Source organism: Phoenix dactylifera, chromosome 8 (genome assembly GCF_051530095.1).
Source record: "Phoenix dactylifera cultivar Ajwa chromosome 8, Ajwa_hap1_PhDact_Kaust_v1.1, whole genome shotgun sequence".
NCBI lineage: Eukaryota > Viridiplantae > Streptophyta > Magnoliopsida > Arecales > Arecaceae > Phoenix > Phoenix dactylifera.
Window position 1 is genome coordinate 31,102,182 of NC_143197.1, and position 19,993 is coordinate 31,122,174.

General features: G+C 38.6%; 3 protein-coding genes across 3 annotated transcripts; 1 reads left to right on the forward strand and 2 right to left on the reverse strand.

Annotated features, from left to right (window-relative positions):
* Positions 1-713: 713 nt before the first annotated feature.
* On the reverse strand, positions 714-4,949 carry LOC103702828 (uncharacterized). The gene is made up of 3 exons (XM_017841725.4): positions 4,820-4,949; positions 1,705-2,022; positions 714-1,190 (listed from the first exon to the last, which is right to left on the reverse strand). Exons 2-3 carry the CDS (start codon positions 2,003-2,005, stop codon positions 928-930), a joined length of 564 nt encoding a protein of 187 aa, XP_017697214.3. The 5' UTR covers positions 2,006-2,022; positions 4,820-4,949; the 3' UTR covers positions 714-927.
* Positions 4,950-6,443: 1,494 nt separating this feature from the next.
* LOC103702827 (protein NETWORKED 2A-like) lies at positions 6,444-11,571 on the reverse strand. Its single transcript, XM_008785405.5, has 2 exons — positions 11,309-11,571; positions 6,444-9,283 (listed from the first exon to the last, which is right to left on the reverse strand). Exons 1-2 carry the CDS (start codon positions 11,400-11,402, stop codon positions 6,780-6,782), a joined length of 2,598 nt encoding a protein of 865 aa, XP_008783627.3. The 5' UTR covers positions 11,403-11,571; the 3' UTR covers positions 6,444-6,779.
* Positions 11,572-13,623: 2,052 nt separating this feature from the next.
* LOC103702826 (serine/arginine-rich splicing factor RS2Z33-like) lies at positions 13,624-19,038 on the forward strand. The gene is made up of 7 exons (XM_008785401.5): positions 13,624-13,760; positions 15,059-15,172; positions 15,996-16,035; positions 16,184-16,279; positions 16,371-16,567; positions 16,670-16,753; positions 18,443-19,038. The coding sequence occupies exons 2-7, from the start codon at positions 15,066-15,068 to the stop codon at positions 18,822-18,824; spliced, it is 906 nt and encodes a 301-aa protein (XP_008783623.2). The 5' UTR covers positions 13,624-13,760; positions 15,059-15,065; the 3' UTR covers positions 18,825-19,038.
* The last annotated feature ends 955 nt before the right edge of the window (positions 19,039-19,993 follow it).

The following is a 19,993-nucleotide window of genomic DNA, read 5'->3' on the forward strand; positions in this document are numbered from 1 at the left end:
ATTAAGCTAACTGATATACGACCGAGTCATTGCAGATTGCACCGTTAAAACTCATGCGCTATGTTCCTATAATCACCAAACTTCTTAATTATTGATTGTTGCAGAGACTGGGACCTGCTTAACATGTCAATTTATGATTATGAGAGATCGCAACCTCCAAAACATAGAAGGATCTAGCTTTCAAGGAGATTGCCAGCTTACTGATAATATAGCACTTATGCTCTGTATTGGATCATTGCAAAAAAGAAGAATTCCGAAACGACTCAGAATTTACAGAGGACACAAAATTAGATAACCAATCCACTGGTATATTATGATCATGGAAGATATGAGAGACAATCGAACATCCTGGAGTGAATCCAGCCAAGAACAAACCTGAAGCAAACATGGTTATAGATTATAGAAGATCTTTGGCGAAGCTAAAACATGACAGTGGAAGAATTCCCCTCAATCCACAATTTCAGAACCTGTAGATGAAACAAAGCATAAATGTACCCATCCAAGCAGCACATAGTCTGCTTAGGTGACTGAAACTCCAGACAAATGCCTGCATGTATCGTTTCTAAATGTAATACATCTGTTACCATGTAGTCAATTCAGAACTGGGGCAAGGTGGCAAGCCCCATAGGATAACCCAGATTACAACCCTGGCTGTCAGCAATAAGATGGTATCAATCTTCTCTCTCTTTACCTTAATACCATGCAGCCATTGATTTCACAAAAATGAAACATTAAAAAAATCCATTGGGAATAGAAACTGTACAGAGTGCAGGATAGATCAATAGAGTTTATAGGTTATATGTTCACAATATTCTGCCTATAGTCAAGCACAAAGCTCCCCCAAACAGAGTCAGCAGAAATCTATTCAATAATTAGTGGAGAAATAGAGGAAACCTAGCAACGTCAACCATCTAAGAACCTTTACAATCACTTCCACTTCTTGAACTTGCCGAACATATGGTGCTTCCCTCCAAACATTCGATGCTTCCCTCCAAACATTCGATGCTTCCCAAACCTCATATGCTTCCCATGTTTGAACTTGCCATGCTTGAACTTGCCATGATGGTATCCATGGAACATCCCATGGCCAAGATGATGATAGCCATGGGCCATATGGTGAGCCCCATAAGCAGCTGCAGCAGCAGCTGCACCCCCAGCCATTAGTGCCCCCATGCTACTAGATCCATGACCTGGATACAGAATTTCCAAAGTAAATAGCATTACAATAGTTGAAATTTAAAAAAAAAAGGAAAAATAGCATAGTATCACCAAAGGCTCTTCAAGTTATTTCCTTTTCAAGTGTTCACTGAAGTTGAGTTTTAGGAATATGTCCAATAAAATCGGAAAAGGGCTCATCCTAATGAGAACTAGCATCTTTTCTTTGGTATTTTTGTTGTTGTTGAAGCTGATGGTGGTAATGATGGTGATAATGATATATAGAAGCAACAAATATCTAAAATGGTGTTTTTTTTTAATGAAAAGGAGACTAAGGAGTTACCTCTGCTCATCTACAATGATGTTATCAGTGTTTTACAGCCTTGAAGGCATTGGCCAATTGATTATGGGAATATAGAATACCGATGGATTTATACTATTAAAATATCATGAAATGAAGAACCATGTGGTTTCTGATGAATTAACAAGGTCACTAAGCATATCATTAAGGGCTAGGAAAAATAATCACAGATGCCATATGATGAATACCATGATATGGGGGAGCAGAAGGACTGGCACCAGGATAACCTGATGGCGGGTATCCACCAGCAGGTGGATATCCAGATGGTGGGTATCCATAAGGGGGATACCCTGGTGGGGGGTACCCATGTGGAGGATATGGGCCAGGTGCTGGCAGATATCCTTGCGGCGGGTATTGGCTAGGTGGTGGGGGATATGGATATCCAGCATGGTATCCTGGTGGATGTCCAGCAAGCCCATAAGCGATGTTTGATAAAAACCCTTTGTCACTCGTGTCGGAGCCATCAGGCTTATCCTTCCCACCTCCCATTTTCTTTAGTGAGATGACTGCAAAAGAAAGGACAAAAAACACAAATCAAAAGTATTATTCAGAAATCAAAACTTGTACCAAAAAAAGTATAATTCAGAGCATGACATGTCGAATATCTTTCAGCAATCTTGAACTCAACCAAGAACAACTAAAAATAAAGCCACATGATCCAAGAGCACAAATTGTTTAACCAAGTCCAACACTGATAAAAAAGTCATGGACGACTTTCTTATTAGAATTTTAATCAGGTTGTGACACATGCCATATATATGAATCATGTGACAAGGTGATAAACACCAAAGGACAACCAGTCTTCTTGAGGATGTAGACATACATCCATCCACGTCTCCCATGAGAAACCAACAAAAAGATTCTGATCAGACAGTGTACACAAACTACCTAAGACTGCAAACTTAGCATATATCCTTACTCAGAAGCTTGCCGAATCATGAAAATTGTTTTGGTTAACGATAAATTCTTGTAATGTCTTTCTCATAGGAGTTGTAAGGTATAGTTCCCATGCAAAGATAACATGAAGAAACTGTCACCTTCGGATGCGCACATTTTAACCCTGCAATGTATCAACTGGGCTAATCAAAATGCATTACTAGGCAACATGAGGACTTTCCAGGGTGAAAACACACACTAGCATGGACCGGTCAAACAATATTGCGAGAAAGAAAAGAAAATACATATACTCTGGTTCAGAATTTTTTTTTCTTTCCTTTTTTTTTTGAGTGTGCGCAATCCACAATACTAGACCAAAATGCAACCAACAAACCCCTCCTCCATTCTTTCCTACATTTACTAACCCAATCAGTTTCTCACCGTTTTATTTCATCTGTCATTTTATTCACTATCCATGAAGACCCCAATCTTCCTCAATAAATGGTTTCCTAAATTATTTTTTCTAGTTTTACCAAATGACAACAGCTAATAAGATGTACTGAAAAAAAAAGATCATTGTGCTCTTTTCCTGTCCTGATGTTATTTTCTTTCTGTATTAACAGCAATTCATTTGAGACTCTCCACTTTATTCAGGAGCACACATATAAACATATTTAATGGAGCATGCCTGCAAAATTATGTGTTGATCAAGGCTTTTATGTTTTCTTGTATCAGTCTGTTTTTGAGATTTCATCATGTATTAGCTTGAAATTTTGCAGCCATATGATCATCAAAGACCAACAAGTAAAAACAAAGTTCTGGTTGCTGATGTATCAACAGATGTGCACGAACTACTTGGAATCAATGGAACATCTGTGGTAACTTGTATCAGCGACGAGCAAGCAAAATCCTATAAAAAATTTGACTTACCACCTTTTCCAGTAGGAGGGAAAAAGGTCAAAGAATATATAGAAGTAGTCTAAATCATCTCAGGAACAAGCCATCTAACCAAACATTCTAGGAAGAACCAAAAACGCATGCTATCACCAATAAAGGGTGATAACAAAAATTGGTGCAAAATAAGTCAATGTGCTAATACCTGACATCTAGTTTGTTGCAAGCATTATATAACCTATCATAAAAAAATTATATTAAACTGATTCATGTATTCTCGTCACTACATATTCTCCATCTACGATCATCTTGAAAAACAAAACAACATTCCGTACCCTCTTACTTCGCTTTATGGTTTTAAATTCTAATTGCATGCACAAATAAGATGGAATATTAAATAAAACCTGCTCTTTCTAATACTCAGTGGACATGTCTGCCTATAGGCGATAGAAAAATGAATAATGAAGACAAGAGTATGCGACCAAGATTTATAATTTATTTATTTCCGTGCTTACTTGTGTGTGCTTTGTGCTAGGTGTGCAAGAATGCATGGAGGAGTATGTCCATGCATGCATGATTAGGAGTCACACTAATACATCTTAGTGGCCATGGCACCAAAGGTGCAGAATGTGAAGTCTTAACCAAGCCAATATCATATCACTTTAATGTACATTCTCGGATGTCGACTCTGTGACTCTTGTTTTCAATTAGATAAAACTTTCGAATGCAAGGTCACTCAATGTGCCTTCTGTTAGCCCTTTTCATGGTGATTTCACTCAACCCCTTTCTTAAGTCTTGACCGAGTTCCCAAAAACAAAGAAAGTCTTAACCAATTTGCAACAATAGGGTCCTCTTACACCCACTCTAACCCCCTCAAACACAAGAAACGAGAGAGCATTTCTCCAAATCCAACAGGTGACGAATAACCTGTATTCACCACTACCATCGCTGATTCAAGAACCCATGTCTACATCATCACTACACCAAATCCAAGGATAATCAGCCCATCAGAATTTCCAAACATACTTCACCCCTATACAACACAAATAATTTCGAAAATCATCATTTAATAATATTGGGGTGCAATTCATCCAATGCAAAGCAAATATCTAAATACAACAACTAATCTAAATCCTTTTTTTTTGTTTTGAATTAATATTGGATCAACCAACAACGAAGAACACCGCAACCATCACCTTGTTACGAGAAATCCCTTTAATTTCAATTTTTTTGATGTAGGCTTTTAATCACAAATTATTCTGGTTTTCTAATATCCTACCCAAAACAAAAATCCCAGCTTTTTAATTACCGACAACGAACTCCAACATACTAGAACCAAATAGAACGACAACCCACAAAATTTCAGATGATTCAAGTTTTTCCTATTAAAGAATCGCCACATGATGCTCAAATACATGGAAAACAACAAAGAAACGATTGGATTCATCACGCAATCGATCCAAAAAATCTAAATAAACAAACAGATTGATACAAAGGGGAAAAACACACAATGTAGAGGCGGAAAAACCACACCGTTTCTCCAGGATCAATCGTTAACGATTCCGGAACGACGAAGACGAGAGAGCGACAGAGATCAGAGTGGGGAGCGTTTCTTTTTTCGCGAATATATATGGAGGGGAGTATTTAATTATAGAAAGCGACGCGCTTTGCAAACGCGGTGGCGTGCGAGGCGATCGGATGGCCGCCACGTGTGGCCTGCCTTCATCTCCAAGCAAAGCATCCGTGGCACGCGTGCCGTGTGTTTACGAAGCTGTGTCTCCAGCTGTCCGTCTGCTTCTCCGTGTATTTTTCGTGAATTGGTTTACGTGTCGATGATTTGGTGGCGTTTTATGATTCGAGCAAATGAGAAGTATAGTACGTGATTCGATCCGCAGGCAGAGCGGATAAACGTGAACCTTTCGACCAAAAGCTAAAAGCTTTTTTTAGCAAAAAAAAAAAAAGCTAAAAGCTTCCGACTAATGCGTAACCTTTCGAGAAAGCCGGAAATGCACTCGCACAAAAAGTTCATCGGGCTCGATGACTGGGCCAATCGGCTCACGCCACATGGCAGAAGATGATGATGTGTGAGGTAATGGGCGCTCCCTAGTAATACTCAACGCCGCGGCGATTGGTGGCTTGAGTTGTTCTTTTCCGTGATTAGGGTGGAGCGGTTCTCAAAGTACACCGTGTATTAGGTTCAGCCGCGTGATGAGATATGGGCGCCTCTTCCCTAGGGAGAGGCTGTTCAACCGCCACAAAGTTTCCCAACCACCTCATCTTGTGGGGCCCAGTAACAAATCCTGTTTTCTTTTTTTAGGTGAAGAACAAATCCTCTTTTTGAACCAAATGCAGTATAAAGTGCTAAATTGCACACATAAGGCCCATATTCATTGAATTCTAATTCTATAACTAATTAACTTGCTATGTTTGGCAACAAATTCATGAGTTGCATCATCATATACTTTACCAAGGTTGCTTAGCATCACTTATAATCTTTATTAATGAAATACCTTCTTCTTTTTTTGAAGATAAAGGAGACTAATAAGTGTAATCCCCATTTGTCACCAAATTTATTCAGAAAAAAAGAAGAAAAAAAATGTACAGCCAGCATAAGTTAATAGCATATAAGAGAAGTAGATAATAGAGAAATATATAAGATTAAGAGGGAATAGAAACAGCTACTTCTAAGAGAATTGCTTGATGAAATTGCATATGCTTGAATTATAGAAAGAATGCACTGCTCTTGAAATGATATTGTTCGAAAATTATAATGAATTCCAAATTGTAAAAAAAATTGAGAGAGAGGGTAGAACATTCGTTTTTTCTGTTTACCTGCACGTCTTTTTTTCCCCTCGATCATCCCTCCAAAAATCCTATGTTCAAGCAGATCAGCATGAATATGCTTACATGTTATTTATAACAAAGTTATATATTTGTATACCGATAATTCCATATATATGCTAGTGAGTTAAATTTAAACCAAGGGTCCTCCAAATCTTAGCTCATGAGGAATATTAAATAGAGAATAGCAAGACAATTGTTACGATTTCGAGCAAGGAAAAAATTCAAGTGGCACATCATAAGGGACTCACACGTTCTTGCTCGTGGTTCCATGTACATAATTTATACACCATGTCTTGTTACAACATCAGTTTGAGTAGTTCGTGCACTTTCTATTAGAATCCGTTTGTCAAATCTAATGCATAATTTCAAGACACAAGAGTACTAATTAAGTCCCATCTTGTGAATGGTTAACAAGTTTTCTTGAATCAACAAACATGATGTGAAGTTTTGGTAGTCTTAGGAAAAATATAACACACCAGGCTACGTTTCCTTATTACAGTATTGTGACCCTAAAAGCAGGTGTAAAAATGAGTCTTCTAAGATCACAAAAGAAACCAAAAACCAGCTCGCAAGATGCCGAGAAAACTCTCTGCAGGTGATCGAGGAAATGACGTCGAGGACCGAAGAAGATCCACCACCAAGTCCAATTTTATGTCGGAAACCCTGTTCTTATATCACTGTATTGTTTGTGCAGTGCTGGGTTCATGCATGAAAATATTGATGGCTTCTTGGGCTTAGCACCAAATAAGAAGGTCTTCAATGGTATTTTATGCTTGCTCGATACATGCCTGAGCGACTGTTGGTGATGTTGGTTTCTTGATCCGGTCAGCTGGAAGTCCTCATGAAGCTTGGACAGAGCCCTTCCAACCTCAACCTGAAGCCCCTTCACATGATCCAGTCCAGTCTGCAGCTCTTTTGCCACCTTGTTGTTCTCTTGTTGCATGTTGAGCACCTCACCTTGGAACTTTGCAGCCTGATAAGGAGTGAACTGCACATCTTGGGTCTCACTTTCTTTTGAGACCTTCAATATTTCCTCCTGTATGCTGCAAAGTGATGAGAATCTGCACTGTAGCTCCTTCTTTAGCAGCCCATTCTTTTCAAGCCAGACTTGGAGCTCGGTGTTCAATTCTCTTAACTTCTTCTCAAGTGGAACCGATTCCTTTTTCATTGTCTGCCCAGGAGCAACCATAGCACCACCACTCCCCTCCTGTGGTTTGATGCCCTTCAGTTTCTCCATCTCAGCTTCCAAGTCTTTAAATGTTGTTTGAAATTTCTGGATTTGATGGTATGATGTGCTGAACCTTAACCAGAAGTCCAAGTTCTCCTCCAGCAGTGTATCAATATCTGCTCTAAATCTTTCTTCGATGGCTGAGGAGGTGTCTGATTCATTGACTTGGTAGAGCTTGAGGTCTACTTCTGCACAAGGGCTATCAGTATTTGCAGCATCAAATGGTACATTTATTTTTGCCATGCAGTCTGAAACTTTAGTGTCAGAATCCTCGGAGTTCTTCGGTGCACTTTCATTGACAGTCCTTTGTAATGAGCTCAGCATTTTCCTTAGAGATCGGATCTCATCATCTTTCATGGCATTGGCGCTCCTCAATTCCTTTACCTGTTCCATTGTCTCAACATGATATTCTTCATTCTTCTTTTCTATCTCAGTAAGCATTTTCTTTGTATCTTTATAGTCTCGAAGGATGGATGTGTACTCAGTTAGCAACATCTTTTCTTTGCCTTCTAATCCCTTCACTAGCAAGTTGTGCAAGTCTGGCATATCATCTAGCTCTTCTAATTGCGACTCTAAGTCGGAACTTCGTAGATTGCTGTCGCCCGAACCCATCTCCTTGCTCCTTCCTTCTTGCCGGCTATCTCCCAGTGACTTATTCTCTTCTCGATGTTTAGGGGACTGCAATTTCTCTGAAAGATCATTGAGGCTATCACAGGCTTCGGTGAAATGTGTTTCAACAATGCCTTTTCCGTCTTGAACACACTTCTCGAGATGCTGAATTTTTTGCAACTCATCTTCTGCTTGCTTTAACCTCTCAGTCAGTATATTGGAATCACCAATCAGAGTTGCCTTATCTTCCTCCAAGTTGCGCTGGTGCTTTTGAAGCTCATCTGTCTCTGATCTCAGTCTCTGAATCTGTGCAGTCTGGGATGACACTGTGAGCTCTAAGCTGATGACCTTATCTACGAGCTCGTCAATCTTTTCTGCAAGCTCCACCACAGATGTATCAGAGCTCATCTCCAAGTGTTCCTTTACGTTCTGGCATATTGACTGTAACTCTAGCCTCTCTGGTTTGAAAGCACAAGCTTCATTCTCTCTATTCATGGTGTCAGAATTTTGCTCCGTGTTTTGATCAGAGTTCTCCTCAATCTCCATCTGAGACTGACCGCACTCAACTCTAAGTGCCTTCAGCTTCTGCTCGGCATCCTTGACTCGTTTTGACTCTATTCTTGCCTCCTCCGTCGATCTCTTTTGCTGCCTGTGCAAGTTCACTAAGGTATCCTCGCAGGACTTAATGGCTTTCGCTGCGATCAAAGCTCGGGCATCATCATCTTCAATGACTGCACTGGCATTGAAAGTATCTTGTAATGAAGAAACCTCCTCTTGCAGCTCGGTCATCCGCCTTTCTATGTCCCAGTATTTTCTTAGTCCACTCTCATAGGAGCTCTTGACAAACTCCTTCTCGGTCTGCAGCACTAGGATTTCCTTCTGAAGCCTGTCAATCTCTTTCTGTGCCTTCTCTTTACTAATCTGAGAGCTAATCCTCCTATGGTTCGTCTTCTTCAAGGCAGGCTGGTTTTCTCTAGGCATGCTTCTCAAACTAAATGGTGGGATTTCTGCCGGTGGCTTGGGAAATTTACTGCTGTCGATAGAAGTGATTGCCTTTGGAGAGCTATCATCATCATCATCATCCATTTCAAACTGGACTTGGTCAGGGAAAGCAGTTGCAATGGTGTGGTTGGCCTTGTGCAATTCTCCTGATATCCGATCATACCTATCAGCCAATGCTTTGTATGCTCTGTAGGTTTCATCAACAAAGTTCAAGAGCTCCGGTCTCCTCCTGAAGTATAGCTCTGCCTTCTTAGCAAAGGAATCAGCATCCTCCTCTATGAGCTTGACCATGGATTTCACCTTCTCCTCCATCTCTGCAGACCAAAAAACTCCAGAAACTTTAGATCATGAACTACCAAAACACAAATTTGCAGTGTTCTCTCAGGGGAAAAAATGTAGTGAACATATACAATATCGACATGATTATTTTGTTCATAAATAAGCAACATTGCGTCTTAGACTCCCTTTTCTCAAAAAATATAAGAAATCATGAAGAAAAAGGAAACACATCAAAGCTATTCGTTGTTCTCTCAGAGCAAAGGACAAGAAGATAAAAATATAGACTGCCTAGTATCATAAAACTCATGAAAGAATTGGTTAGATACCTCCTAAGAAAGTTATTATGAGTGACAGATAAGATTTCAGTTAACTTTGAAATTGAGCCAACCTGTAGACACATTCGTTACAACAATGACAATTTTTTTTAAGAGAATGGCTTGTCTTGATTAAGAGGGATACAGATTCTGAAATGTTTGAATGATTTGTAGCCTTCAATAGAATAGTGATATTTATGGATTACTTGATAAGTTCAACACATTATCAAGAATAAGTGTTAAAAATTCGATTTAGTAGAAAGAATCAAATAAAGCAATCATGCTGTCATTTTTTGTCAAAAATAGATGAATATGGACGCCATAGAAGAATAACCTACTCCACTATGCATTCTAATATAAAACCCAAACTCCCCGGAATGTTGAGCCCATAGGACTTCTTGTTCTCTATCTCCCTGTGCTATACGCCTATACCTAGTCTAACTTTAAGTTACCAACCCTAGGCTGTTCAGTTTTGAGGGAAAGGAGCAAGAAAAGTGCATTTTAGAAAGTTGGAAGCATATTTATGAAAATAAATAAAAATTATAAAATAATTTTAAATTGTGGGATCATAACCATCTATAACATGTAATGTGCACATTTCTGGGTCACTCAACACTATAGAAAGAAGGAGGGAAATATGGTCAACGGAAAAATAAAGAAATGCCTTTTGTTTGAAATTTTCAAAGAATAGAGATGAAAAGCAGCATTCCTATAGGAATAAAATTTTCATATTTTATGAAAAAGAAAAATCCATGAAGGATATGAAAAGGATACTTTTCCACTAGTAGAGAATTGAGATTTTTTTCCAAAACTATCCTCAAGCCATCAAAATCAATGAATCAGTAACTTTTTCAAAAAAATAGATGCTCAACCAAATATAAACCATTATGTAATAGCTACTTTTCCATAGTCAACCATATATGTTAAAATCATTTTTTCAAACATCATATTCTCAGGAATCAGCTTTCTAAAAAAAATACTTTGATGAGAAAAAAAAAATCCCGCAATGAGTCCTATAATTTCCCAAGTATCACATATGTTAATCATAAATTAATAACATGCTAAGATTTACTTTGAAAATATGTTGAAAATATTCTAACAACATAATCATACTTTGCTTGTTTTACTTATTGCTTTGATGTCACTTTGGAGATATCTGACAAGAATTTATTTATTGCTTTGAATGAGAGAAACAAAAAGGCGCACCACCTAAAGTTCATCAAATTATACAAGTAATAAAAGATTTTACTGAGCAACCATCTGTACTACCTCTTGCATTCATAGCATATGCTACATGCTATTCTTTCAAAAAAGAACCAAAAGAATTGCTTGGTGAAATTACAGGAACTCACTGTTGCTGGAAAATTATGATGAATTCCAAATTGCAAAATAAATTAGAGAGGGAGGGAGGGGGTTCTCTTTTTCTATTCAGCCAGATAATTTTTTGCAAAGATCCTATGCTCAAGCAGGCCAAATAACATTAAAATGCTTTCACATGAAAATAAAACATAAAGTTAAAAAATGAAAATCCCGTTCTTATTATTTTAAATTTAAATTTGAAATGCATTACAAATGGTAATCATATCGGCATATTTTATGATTGTGGCTCGTATGAATTAAGTCTGCCATCACTCATACGTAGTATATGAAAATGTTCTTCGAAGAGAAACAAATGAGCATCAAAACTTGGCCGTATTAATGAAATGTTTAGAAAAACATAATATAATGGAGATCAAGGAGTCTAACCATGGAGGTTGTTGTCGAGCCATTTGGACTGTTTGGTCCTGATGTGGCTGGCCCACCACCAGGAATAGGCGTTGCTCGCCGCCCTCTGCAGCATCTTCTTCCCACCTCCCTCTCTCTCTCTGGACTTATACTGGATCAGAAGATCCCATTAGAGAGAAGTGAATAAGCTGTGGGGGGGTAGGGGGGGAAGGAAGAGGAGAAGGCAGAGGAGGCGATCACCATGACGAGAGGTTTGAATATTTTTTTGCTGGTAGGAATAATTAGAGGCCCGGACGTTAGAGGACAAGATGCAATCCGGAAGACGGGGTAAACTTGTGGGGCGAGCGCTCTAATAGGAAGGGAGGAGGCGAACGGGTTAAGCCTCTTATGGTTGATCTGTTACTTTGTTATACGTAGCTTAACCATCAGTAAAAGCAACCATTTGTTCTCATAAATTTGTTGGGTTAAGCTGTATGATTCAAGGTTCAAACCGAGTGATTCCAATCCATTGTTAGGATGAATGTGATTCTGCATAAAATTTGTAAGAAAACTAACTTGATCCACTCTAAACCCAACCCATCATTTGTGATATTCATGTGAGATTCATGAAGCCAATGCACCTTTCAGCTCGCGCATGTGCATCGGGAGGCGAAAAGGGGCGTAGACTGAGCTGCCTCCTTTCTATCTCTTGACTCTGCTGGCTGCCCTCACGCTAGATCTATGTGAGTAGCCGTTGTACCCACACAAATAAAAAAAAGCCAATGCGCGAATGACGTCCATCATGCAATAAACTATATTATTTATAGTGAATGCGGTGTAGTACATGTCAAGCTTAGGCTTCATGTTTGATGTATTTCTTGAATTAGATCATCACGAGCATTTTTTTTTAAAAAAAAAGGATTGTTTGGCAATGCATTAAGGCAGAAATCTCCAAGCAACATGCAATGCATACATTTTCCATCATATCTTCAATCACCCTCTCTAAGTGCAACGGATAATTTGGAGAATATGATTATATAAGAGAAGCGGTTTTTGAAGCAAACTTATTTTAATGGGCTTCTAAGTATCAAATATTTGTAGCTGGATTAGACTTTCAAATGACTCATTTTTATAATATCTAATTTTGTTATTCTTTCAATTACATCAAAAGAAATGATTAAAAAAAAGAAAAATGTGCATCAAGGAAAAGACCATTTAGTTTTTTATTAGTTCGAGCAAAATATCCTAGACTAATATCCATGTCCACCATGAACCTCCCAAAACTATAGTATCTCAAAGCGAACTTTGATGGTATGATCAATACCTGAGAAGTTGAGGGATTGGTTTCATCGCCATAGATTGCAGATGCCATATAGCCATACATCCAACATTTTTCATTATTCCCTTTTCCATCTATAATTTGCTCACAAGCATGGGCTAGAATCCTTTATACAGTAGCCAATTTACGGCAAACATATGCGAGCTACATGTGTTTTCAAAACTATTAGCAATTCAAAGTATGGTGGGCAATTGCTTAGCACCTTACCTAGTGGATCTCTATCGAATTAATGCTAATAGAGTTAAGCTTAAAGCAAAGTATGCATCTAGAAAAAAGAAAAATTTAAAGCTAACCATATTTCTCTAGGAGATAACTAAGGAAATAGTTTGCTACCCATAGCGTGCAAAATTGATCGCGAGAAGAGATGAACCTTCATTTTTTTAATTTTATAGTGACATGGTTTTATCATCGCAGGTTGATATTGGTATCATGTTTGAGTGTTTGTAATTGAGGAGCTTGCTATCTTTTTCCGACTATAATGATATATTTTACTATAACTTGGAATAGGATTTATTAGAAGTTACTATCATCTTTCTATGGTTCCATATTTTTGTTCATTGCATTCCATATTTCTATCACACGTCGAAATGCAATCTCACAAGAAAGCCCCTAGATTGCCATCCAAATAAAGCATCTCTATTACGTCGGAGCTATCACATCTATAAAGTTTGAAGACATTATGAAAGCAAGAAAAACCTCGTCCAATCCTTATTACATGGCAACCAAAAACATCAAGTTACATTCATTCGAGAATCCTCTCGCTTTTAATTCAAATCATTTTCCTTCTATATAGATCATGAAATCAAAGGATGGGCAAGCCCATTGGAGAGCCTCCCATCAACTTTGTTCCACATGAATCACTACCATCCCTTCAATCACGGGTGCAGTGCACCCCCCTAATCCACCCCCTTACGAAAATGTGGCAAAAAACAAAAATAGTAATGTTTCATTCTATTTAATCACTTACCCATACAACTTTTTGTTTGTGCGAGAGCTACACACAAGGAACGCAGGCAATAGCTGATCCGGTCAAGACCATCTGAGCCGTCCGCTCAAATCCCGAGTCCTCTAATACTTATCGCGAAGCCCCAGCCTGCCTGCCTGCGAAGCGTCCTCTCGAGTGGCTAGGGTTTTCCTCGCTCAGGCGTCGCTCAGGTGCGGTCCTGTCTCGACTCCAGATGCCAGGGTTTCTTGTCCGAATTTTCATTCGAATCTATCGTTTCGTCGATCGATTGGTTCGATATTACGTCTCTTCCACTCTCAAGGAAGATTTTTGTGGATTTGCGATGTTTGTTCCACGCTTTGATGCTATTAGATCTGATCTGGTTTCCTGCTGTGATCACAATTGAATGTTCTTTGTTTCTGGTTTGTCTTTTTAGTTTTTTCTTGGTTTTGGTCGAATAGGCGTTAGTATTGAGATCAAATAGTTTCGATGCCTGCGATATTATTTTGATTTGAGGGAGCTGTAATAGATTAGGGTTTGGAGAGAGATAGAACCGGGGAGGGATGGAGGGTTATATGTGGTCTGAAATTTCTGTTTTTTGTTAGCATTTCGGCATTTCTTTGCGACTTGTTATTTCCCAAACTTTTAGCCTAATTCGTGAGCGTAGTTGTTCCTTTAGATAAATCTAGAGATCTGCTGAGCATTGGAACGGTCCATTCGTCTCGGCATGACTCGAGTTCTGGACATTCTCTTGGTATCAGTGTTTGATCTAAGATTTTCTCCTAATGGAAAATTTGGCCAAGATCTGTAAAATATCAAGGTTGAGATGAGCACCCACACGCCAAACTTTGAAGGTTGTGCTTGGAGTCTTTCAAAGTTATGAATTTTTGTTATTGTTCAAGATTGTATTTTCTTGGTTTTTGAAAAGGAGTTTTTTTTTTTTTGAGGAGTTTTTTGGTTGTTGAATAGAGAATGAGATGGTAAAGAAAGCAAGAACGTCACATCACAAAATTATACCGAAAAGGTTGAAATTTCCATTTCCTGGTTTTAGTGCTATTGAGAAATTATATTATACAACAAAAAACGCACTTAAAATGTGCACTTCTTATTATGCCTCCATGAAGGCAGTCCTGAACTATATTTTGTACCACCTTAATACTATTAGTAACAAAGATGTGATGAAAAGAACATTGTATATAGAAGTACATGTCTGGTAGACAAATATGTGACATACATTTAATACTCACTAGAGTATATGTTTAATTATGTGTTCATCTATGAAACTTCATTGTATAGCTACAGTATGGTATCTAGTATAGTTGTATTCTTCTTCTTCTTTTTAAAGACTTTTTAGTTGATAATTTTCATCCCAGTTCCTTCTTTTGTTTTTCCATTTTATCTTGATTCCAGTCAGCTGCTATATGCATATGCACATACAGTTGTTTATCAGAATTTTGTGGTATATTAATTTCTGGATATGTGTTTTGCTTATTTTTAATTTGAGTTGCAGCAAGAAAATGCCTCGCTACGATGATCGCTATGGTGGCACGCGTCTTTATGTTGGTCATCTCTCATCTCGCACTCGACCACGTGAACTTGAAGACCTTTTCAGCAGATATGGAAGGTAATATAGCCAACTATATTGCAGTACTGCATGCTTTGTTTCGATTGGTGTGCAAGTGTGATGATGTTGTTAATGTCCATTTTGTATGTTTACATGCCACATCTTGTTCCGAGTAGCTGCCAATTGTCCTAACAACAGTCCACTGATTCTTTTCTATATCTAGTGGTTCTACATGTCATTTATCATCTATAATTTGAGTTTTCCTCCATGACTAGTTGAGACACGAGTCCTTGATCCTTGTTTGCTTGTGGCAGTATTTTTATTGCTTATGGTTTTACTGGAAAAAGTCATTTCTTATTCAGACTCTCGTTTAAAAAATTGGCACATCTTTTGCATGGGTTTTTTTGATTCTAACTGTTTGATATATTGTGATGGCAACCTTTCCAGTTGCTGTTTTTGAAATCTGTTTATTCAATTAGTTGTAGTGCGGACCTTGAAGTGACTCCCTGAGGTGATATCAGACATAGTCCTTTGCCAAGCCAGTGTTTTGTGCTTGGGTATATGTCTCTTTTCTTTTTATTATCTTGTGAGAAGGTTGAGAAAAGGTGTCTGTGTGTTTTAACTTGAACGATCTTGTTGAAGGTTGTTGGGTTTTTGCCCAACCAGGAGGTCTGTGGTGAGAGGGTGCCCTTGGTGGAATTGGTGGCTATTCTTGCAAAGTTTATAAGAGACTTTGGCGATTCTTTCTGTAGTGTTATTGCGTGTTTTTATGGAATTGGCTGCAACCACAAAGTGGTGTTTTGTTCTTCTGAGGGGCGAAGTAACATACCCTCCGCTCCTTAAGTCATGATGGCCTTACTGTTTCTGGCAACCATTTCCGCAGAGTACGAGATGTGGACATGAAGCGTGACTATGCCTTCATTGTATGTATACCTCTACTCTATGCGTTACTCTTTCTTTAGTTATTATTTGCTTCTTGACATTACATTTGTTAGCAACAGTAATGTGCTCTTCTTCAAGTATGAGCTTTTCCCCTATTGCTTTTTTGGTGTCTGCCCACCACTTTAATAGGAATTTAGTGATCCACGAGATGCGGACGATGCTAGATATAGCTTAGATGGGCGAGAATTTGATGGAAGTCGTATTATAGTTGAATTTGCCAGAGGGGTATGTCACTTAAATGGTGCTTAAACTGAATATTACTATAATTGATTCTTTTTTTCTGGCCCTGTTGTATAACTTTTCCCACCATTTATAGGGTCCACGTGGTCCTAGAGGTTCTCGGGAATATCTGGGAAGAGGCCCTCCTCCTGGATCAGGCCGTTGCTTTAATTGTGGAATTGATGGCCATTGGGCTCGAGACTGCAAAGCTGGAGACTGGAAGAACAAATGTTATCGCTGTGGTGAAAGAGGTCATATTGAAAGAAACTGCCAAAATAGTCCCAAGAGTCTCAGGTAGGCTATTTTTTACAACTTGCATTGGATTCCTTTTTGATGAATTATTTACTGGAAGTGCCAATCTGGATTTGACTAACTGATTGCTTGTTGATGTTGCAGACGTGGACGGAGTTATTCACGATCCCCATCTCCTCGCCGTGGTAGGAGCCGAAGTCGGAGCTACAGCCGAAGCCGTAGTTACAGGTATGCTAAACATATTGTATGGTTCTAAACTTTTTCCTGAACAGTTAATGGAATTCAGCTGCTTTTAAACATACTGAAAAAAATAAGTCCTGATAACATCTTGCTGGCTTCAAGTGTTTCAATTAGTTTGGTGGGAACACATTAGAGCTTTTGGACTGCAAACAGATTTCGATCATTTGATGTGAATTTGCATTAAGCTGAGAATTATATATCCTTGTGAATGCAGAACGATCAGTGTTTTGGATGAGGGCATGATGCTAGTGTAAATTTGAAAAGTTAAAATATGGTAAATTCAATATAGGGCTGTTTGGACTGTTTGCTATGCCTTGTGTGATTTGTGTCATGTAGATTGTACCCCTGATATTGCCTGTTGATTAACCAATTTCATCATTGTTTGCCTTTTTTTGGCTGTCTTTTTTGCTTGTAAAATATTTTAACCTTTTACTATTTTTATCATAGTACTACATTTGTGTGGTGCGCATGGACCAGTTGTTTGAACTTGCTATTTATTTTTGGAGGCCTTAGTTTCAAAATTTTCTGTCAGGTGTCCCCCAAACTCGGTAAACATGGATCATTTGGAAAGGCTAGTTGAGGGGTTTTTCTAGTTAGGTTTCAGCTTTTTATCCTTTTTTTTTGGGTGGGTGGGCCTTCCCCCCATGGTGGTGGGTGGTTGTTACAAGTTGGAAGGGCAAATGACTTGTCAAATTTGTTTTATTTATTATTTATTTTTAGTTGATGTGCTTTTCACATTTTAGTGAATGGGTGCATATCTGCTTGCTTGCTGGTCTTGTTTATTTTTACTTGAGGTCGTCTTTTGTTTCTTTGTTCCAAAGGGGGAAAATAGGCCTAACCAATCTCTTGAGCAAGGTTCGCCGTCTTAGTATCGGACTCCGTATTGACGCCACACTAGCACAGTATCGGTACAGTATGGTACAGAATTTTTTTTTTTGGGTATACTGAGTGTCGGTACGCCACTTGTACCGGATACCAATACTGAATTGGTACAGTACGCCCAGTACCGTCCGGTTCGGACCGGTACTGCATACTATGCTCTCTAGAGTCCTTTTTCCAGATCTACTGTTTTTCTTTTCTTCATTTCTCCTTTCTTTATTTCTTTTCTTTCTTTTATTTGTGGTGATTGGTGGTGGTTTTGGTTTCAGGAGGGGTTTTGGGGAGAGCTGCAAATGCGACTTATAAGTAGCACGTTTATTTACAATCTGGCTTTTGTTACCTTTCTTCTTTCAATAAATAATATTGTAGGGTTTTGTTAAAGAAAAATTTGGGTTGATAGTGAATTCTTCCAGCATACTGTTTTAGTTAACAGAATTGTGTCCCGATTTTCGCAATTCATTCAGGAAAAACTTTTACGTTTTGGTTAAAATCAAGTAGCATGTTGTTATGACAGAATATGCACTCCCTAGATCAAGGAGTGCAAACATCAGGATCTACATCCTCAAAAAATCAACTCGATGCATCCCTCACTTTAAGTGTGCCTCATTGCTGTATTTGCGTGCGCGGATTCATTTAATAGCAGTTAGTCTTTTGTTTTTTATTTGGGGATATTGTTTGTCGAATCCCTTGGGGGCCCTTTGGGTGTTGAAGAGCTCTCTCTCTTTTTGAATGCAAATCTCATTACATATTGCTAATGTAGTTCATGAGCATTTTTAACTTTGTGCTGTCTATGATCAGTCTGTCCAGGTCTCCTGCACCCAGAAGGGATGGGCGCAGTCTCGAACGCGATGACCGGAGATCAAGGAGCCCTAGATACAGCAGGAGCCCGAAGGCAAGGAGCCCATCTCCATCTAAGGGGAGAAAGCACAGCTTGTCACCTGATGATAGCAGGAGCCCTCCACCTAAAGAACGGAGGCAAGCTGAACGCAATGGGTCAGATTATGGTGAGAGCCCGAGGAGGGAGGACAGCAGGAGCCCTATGAGCCAGGAGCGAGAGAGCCCTCCTATGGGCCTGAGGCATCGGAGCCCTGAGACCAACGGGAGGAGCCCCAGCCCTAGGGATGACAGGGATGATGGTAACCATGTCTCTCCTAGGGGCAGCGAGTCCCCCCAGGACTGAGCGCTGCTGAAGTTTGCTATTAGCTAGTTAAAGAGTTTGTGGACTCTCTTAAAACGAGTGACTGATGAATGTTGCTTGCTTTAAAATTGTCGATGAAATACTTGATCTCAGTAATTGACTCTTTATTGTTGTTTGTCTTGGATACTGAGGATATGTAATGAATGATGTGGAGCACCTGGACTGATGGCATCTACATATGTTATTGGGGCTGATAGCACTTGCATTTGTTATTGGGGATGTTGACAGTCCGGGTTTGATCAAGCCAGGGCTATTTGAGCTAGACCCCATTTAAGTTCTTCCTAGCAGTTAATGGTGAAACAATATTTTATTTATTAATGATTACTATATTTTTTTTTGTAAATAATTATTATAATATGATGTATATTTCGTTGTTTATTTTGATTTGATTTTAATTGAGTTGAACATGAATGGGTTAGGCATTGCTCTAGCTTGACTCAACATGTGAGATCCTGCCAGGCCGAACATGAGTGGGTTGTGTGACAACTTCTGATCTTCTAGAGGATTTTGCAAGAAAAGTGTAGTTATTTTTAAATTTGCAGTTTCTTTTCTATTTTTATAGAATTGGCAAAATGATTTTGAGGCTTAGATAAAAGTGCTCCTAACCCTTTCATGCTAGTTCGCTGGCTCATTATGTTGGTTCAGGTTTTCCGAGTCAGGAATGTAATTTGTACAAAATATGGATTGGCTGATTTTTGAATATAATTGTATAACGAGAAAGTTATTTAGATTTCCTTCAAGTTTGTCATCTTCTTACTTTAAGAAATTATAGTATTGTTTATTCTATTTAATTATTATTAATCAATTTTATAATATGTTTTTGAACTATGTTCTTATGGAAATCTTATTCAAAATTAGTGCAAAAAGATATTAAAAACTCTTGCAAGTTTTCTACATGTCAACGTAGTAAAGCTACAAAAAAAAAAAGGTTCCAACTTGAAAAAGCTATGTCGGGGAAGTCTGCTCTTCGCATGTATTATGGTTAATGGTTCAACCCTAAATATATTTGAGACTTTTGGGTCATTTTTTCTTGGTTGGTTTCTATTTAGTTTTTGTGCTTATTTAAATGGTTCAATCTCTGCGCTGTTTAGCTTTAGGGCTTCACCTCCAACTGCCCTGTTTAGCTTTAGGGCTTCACCTCCAACTTTATT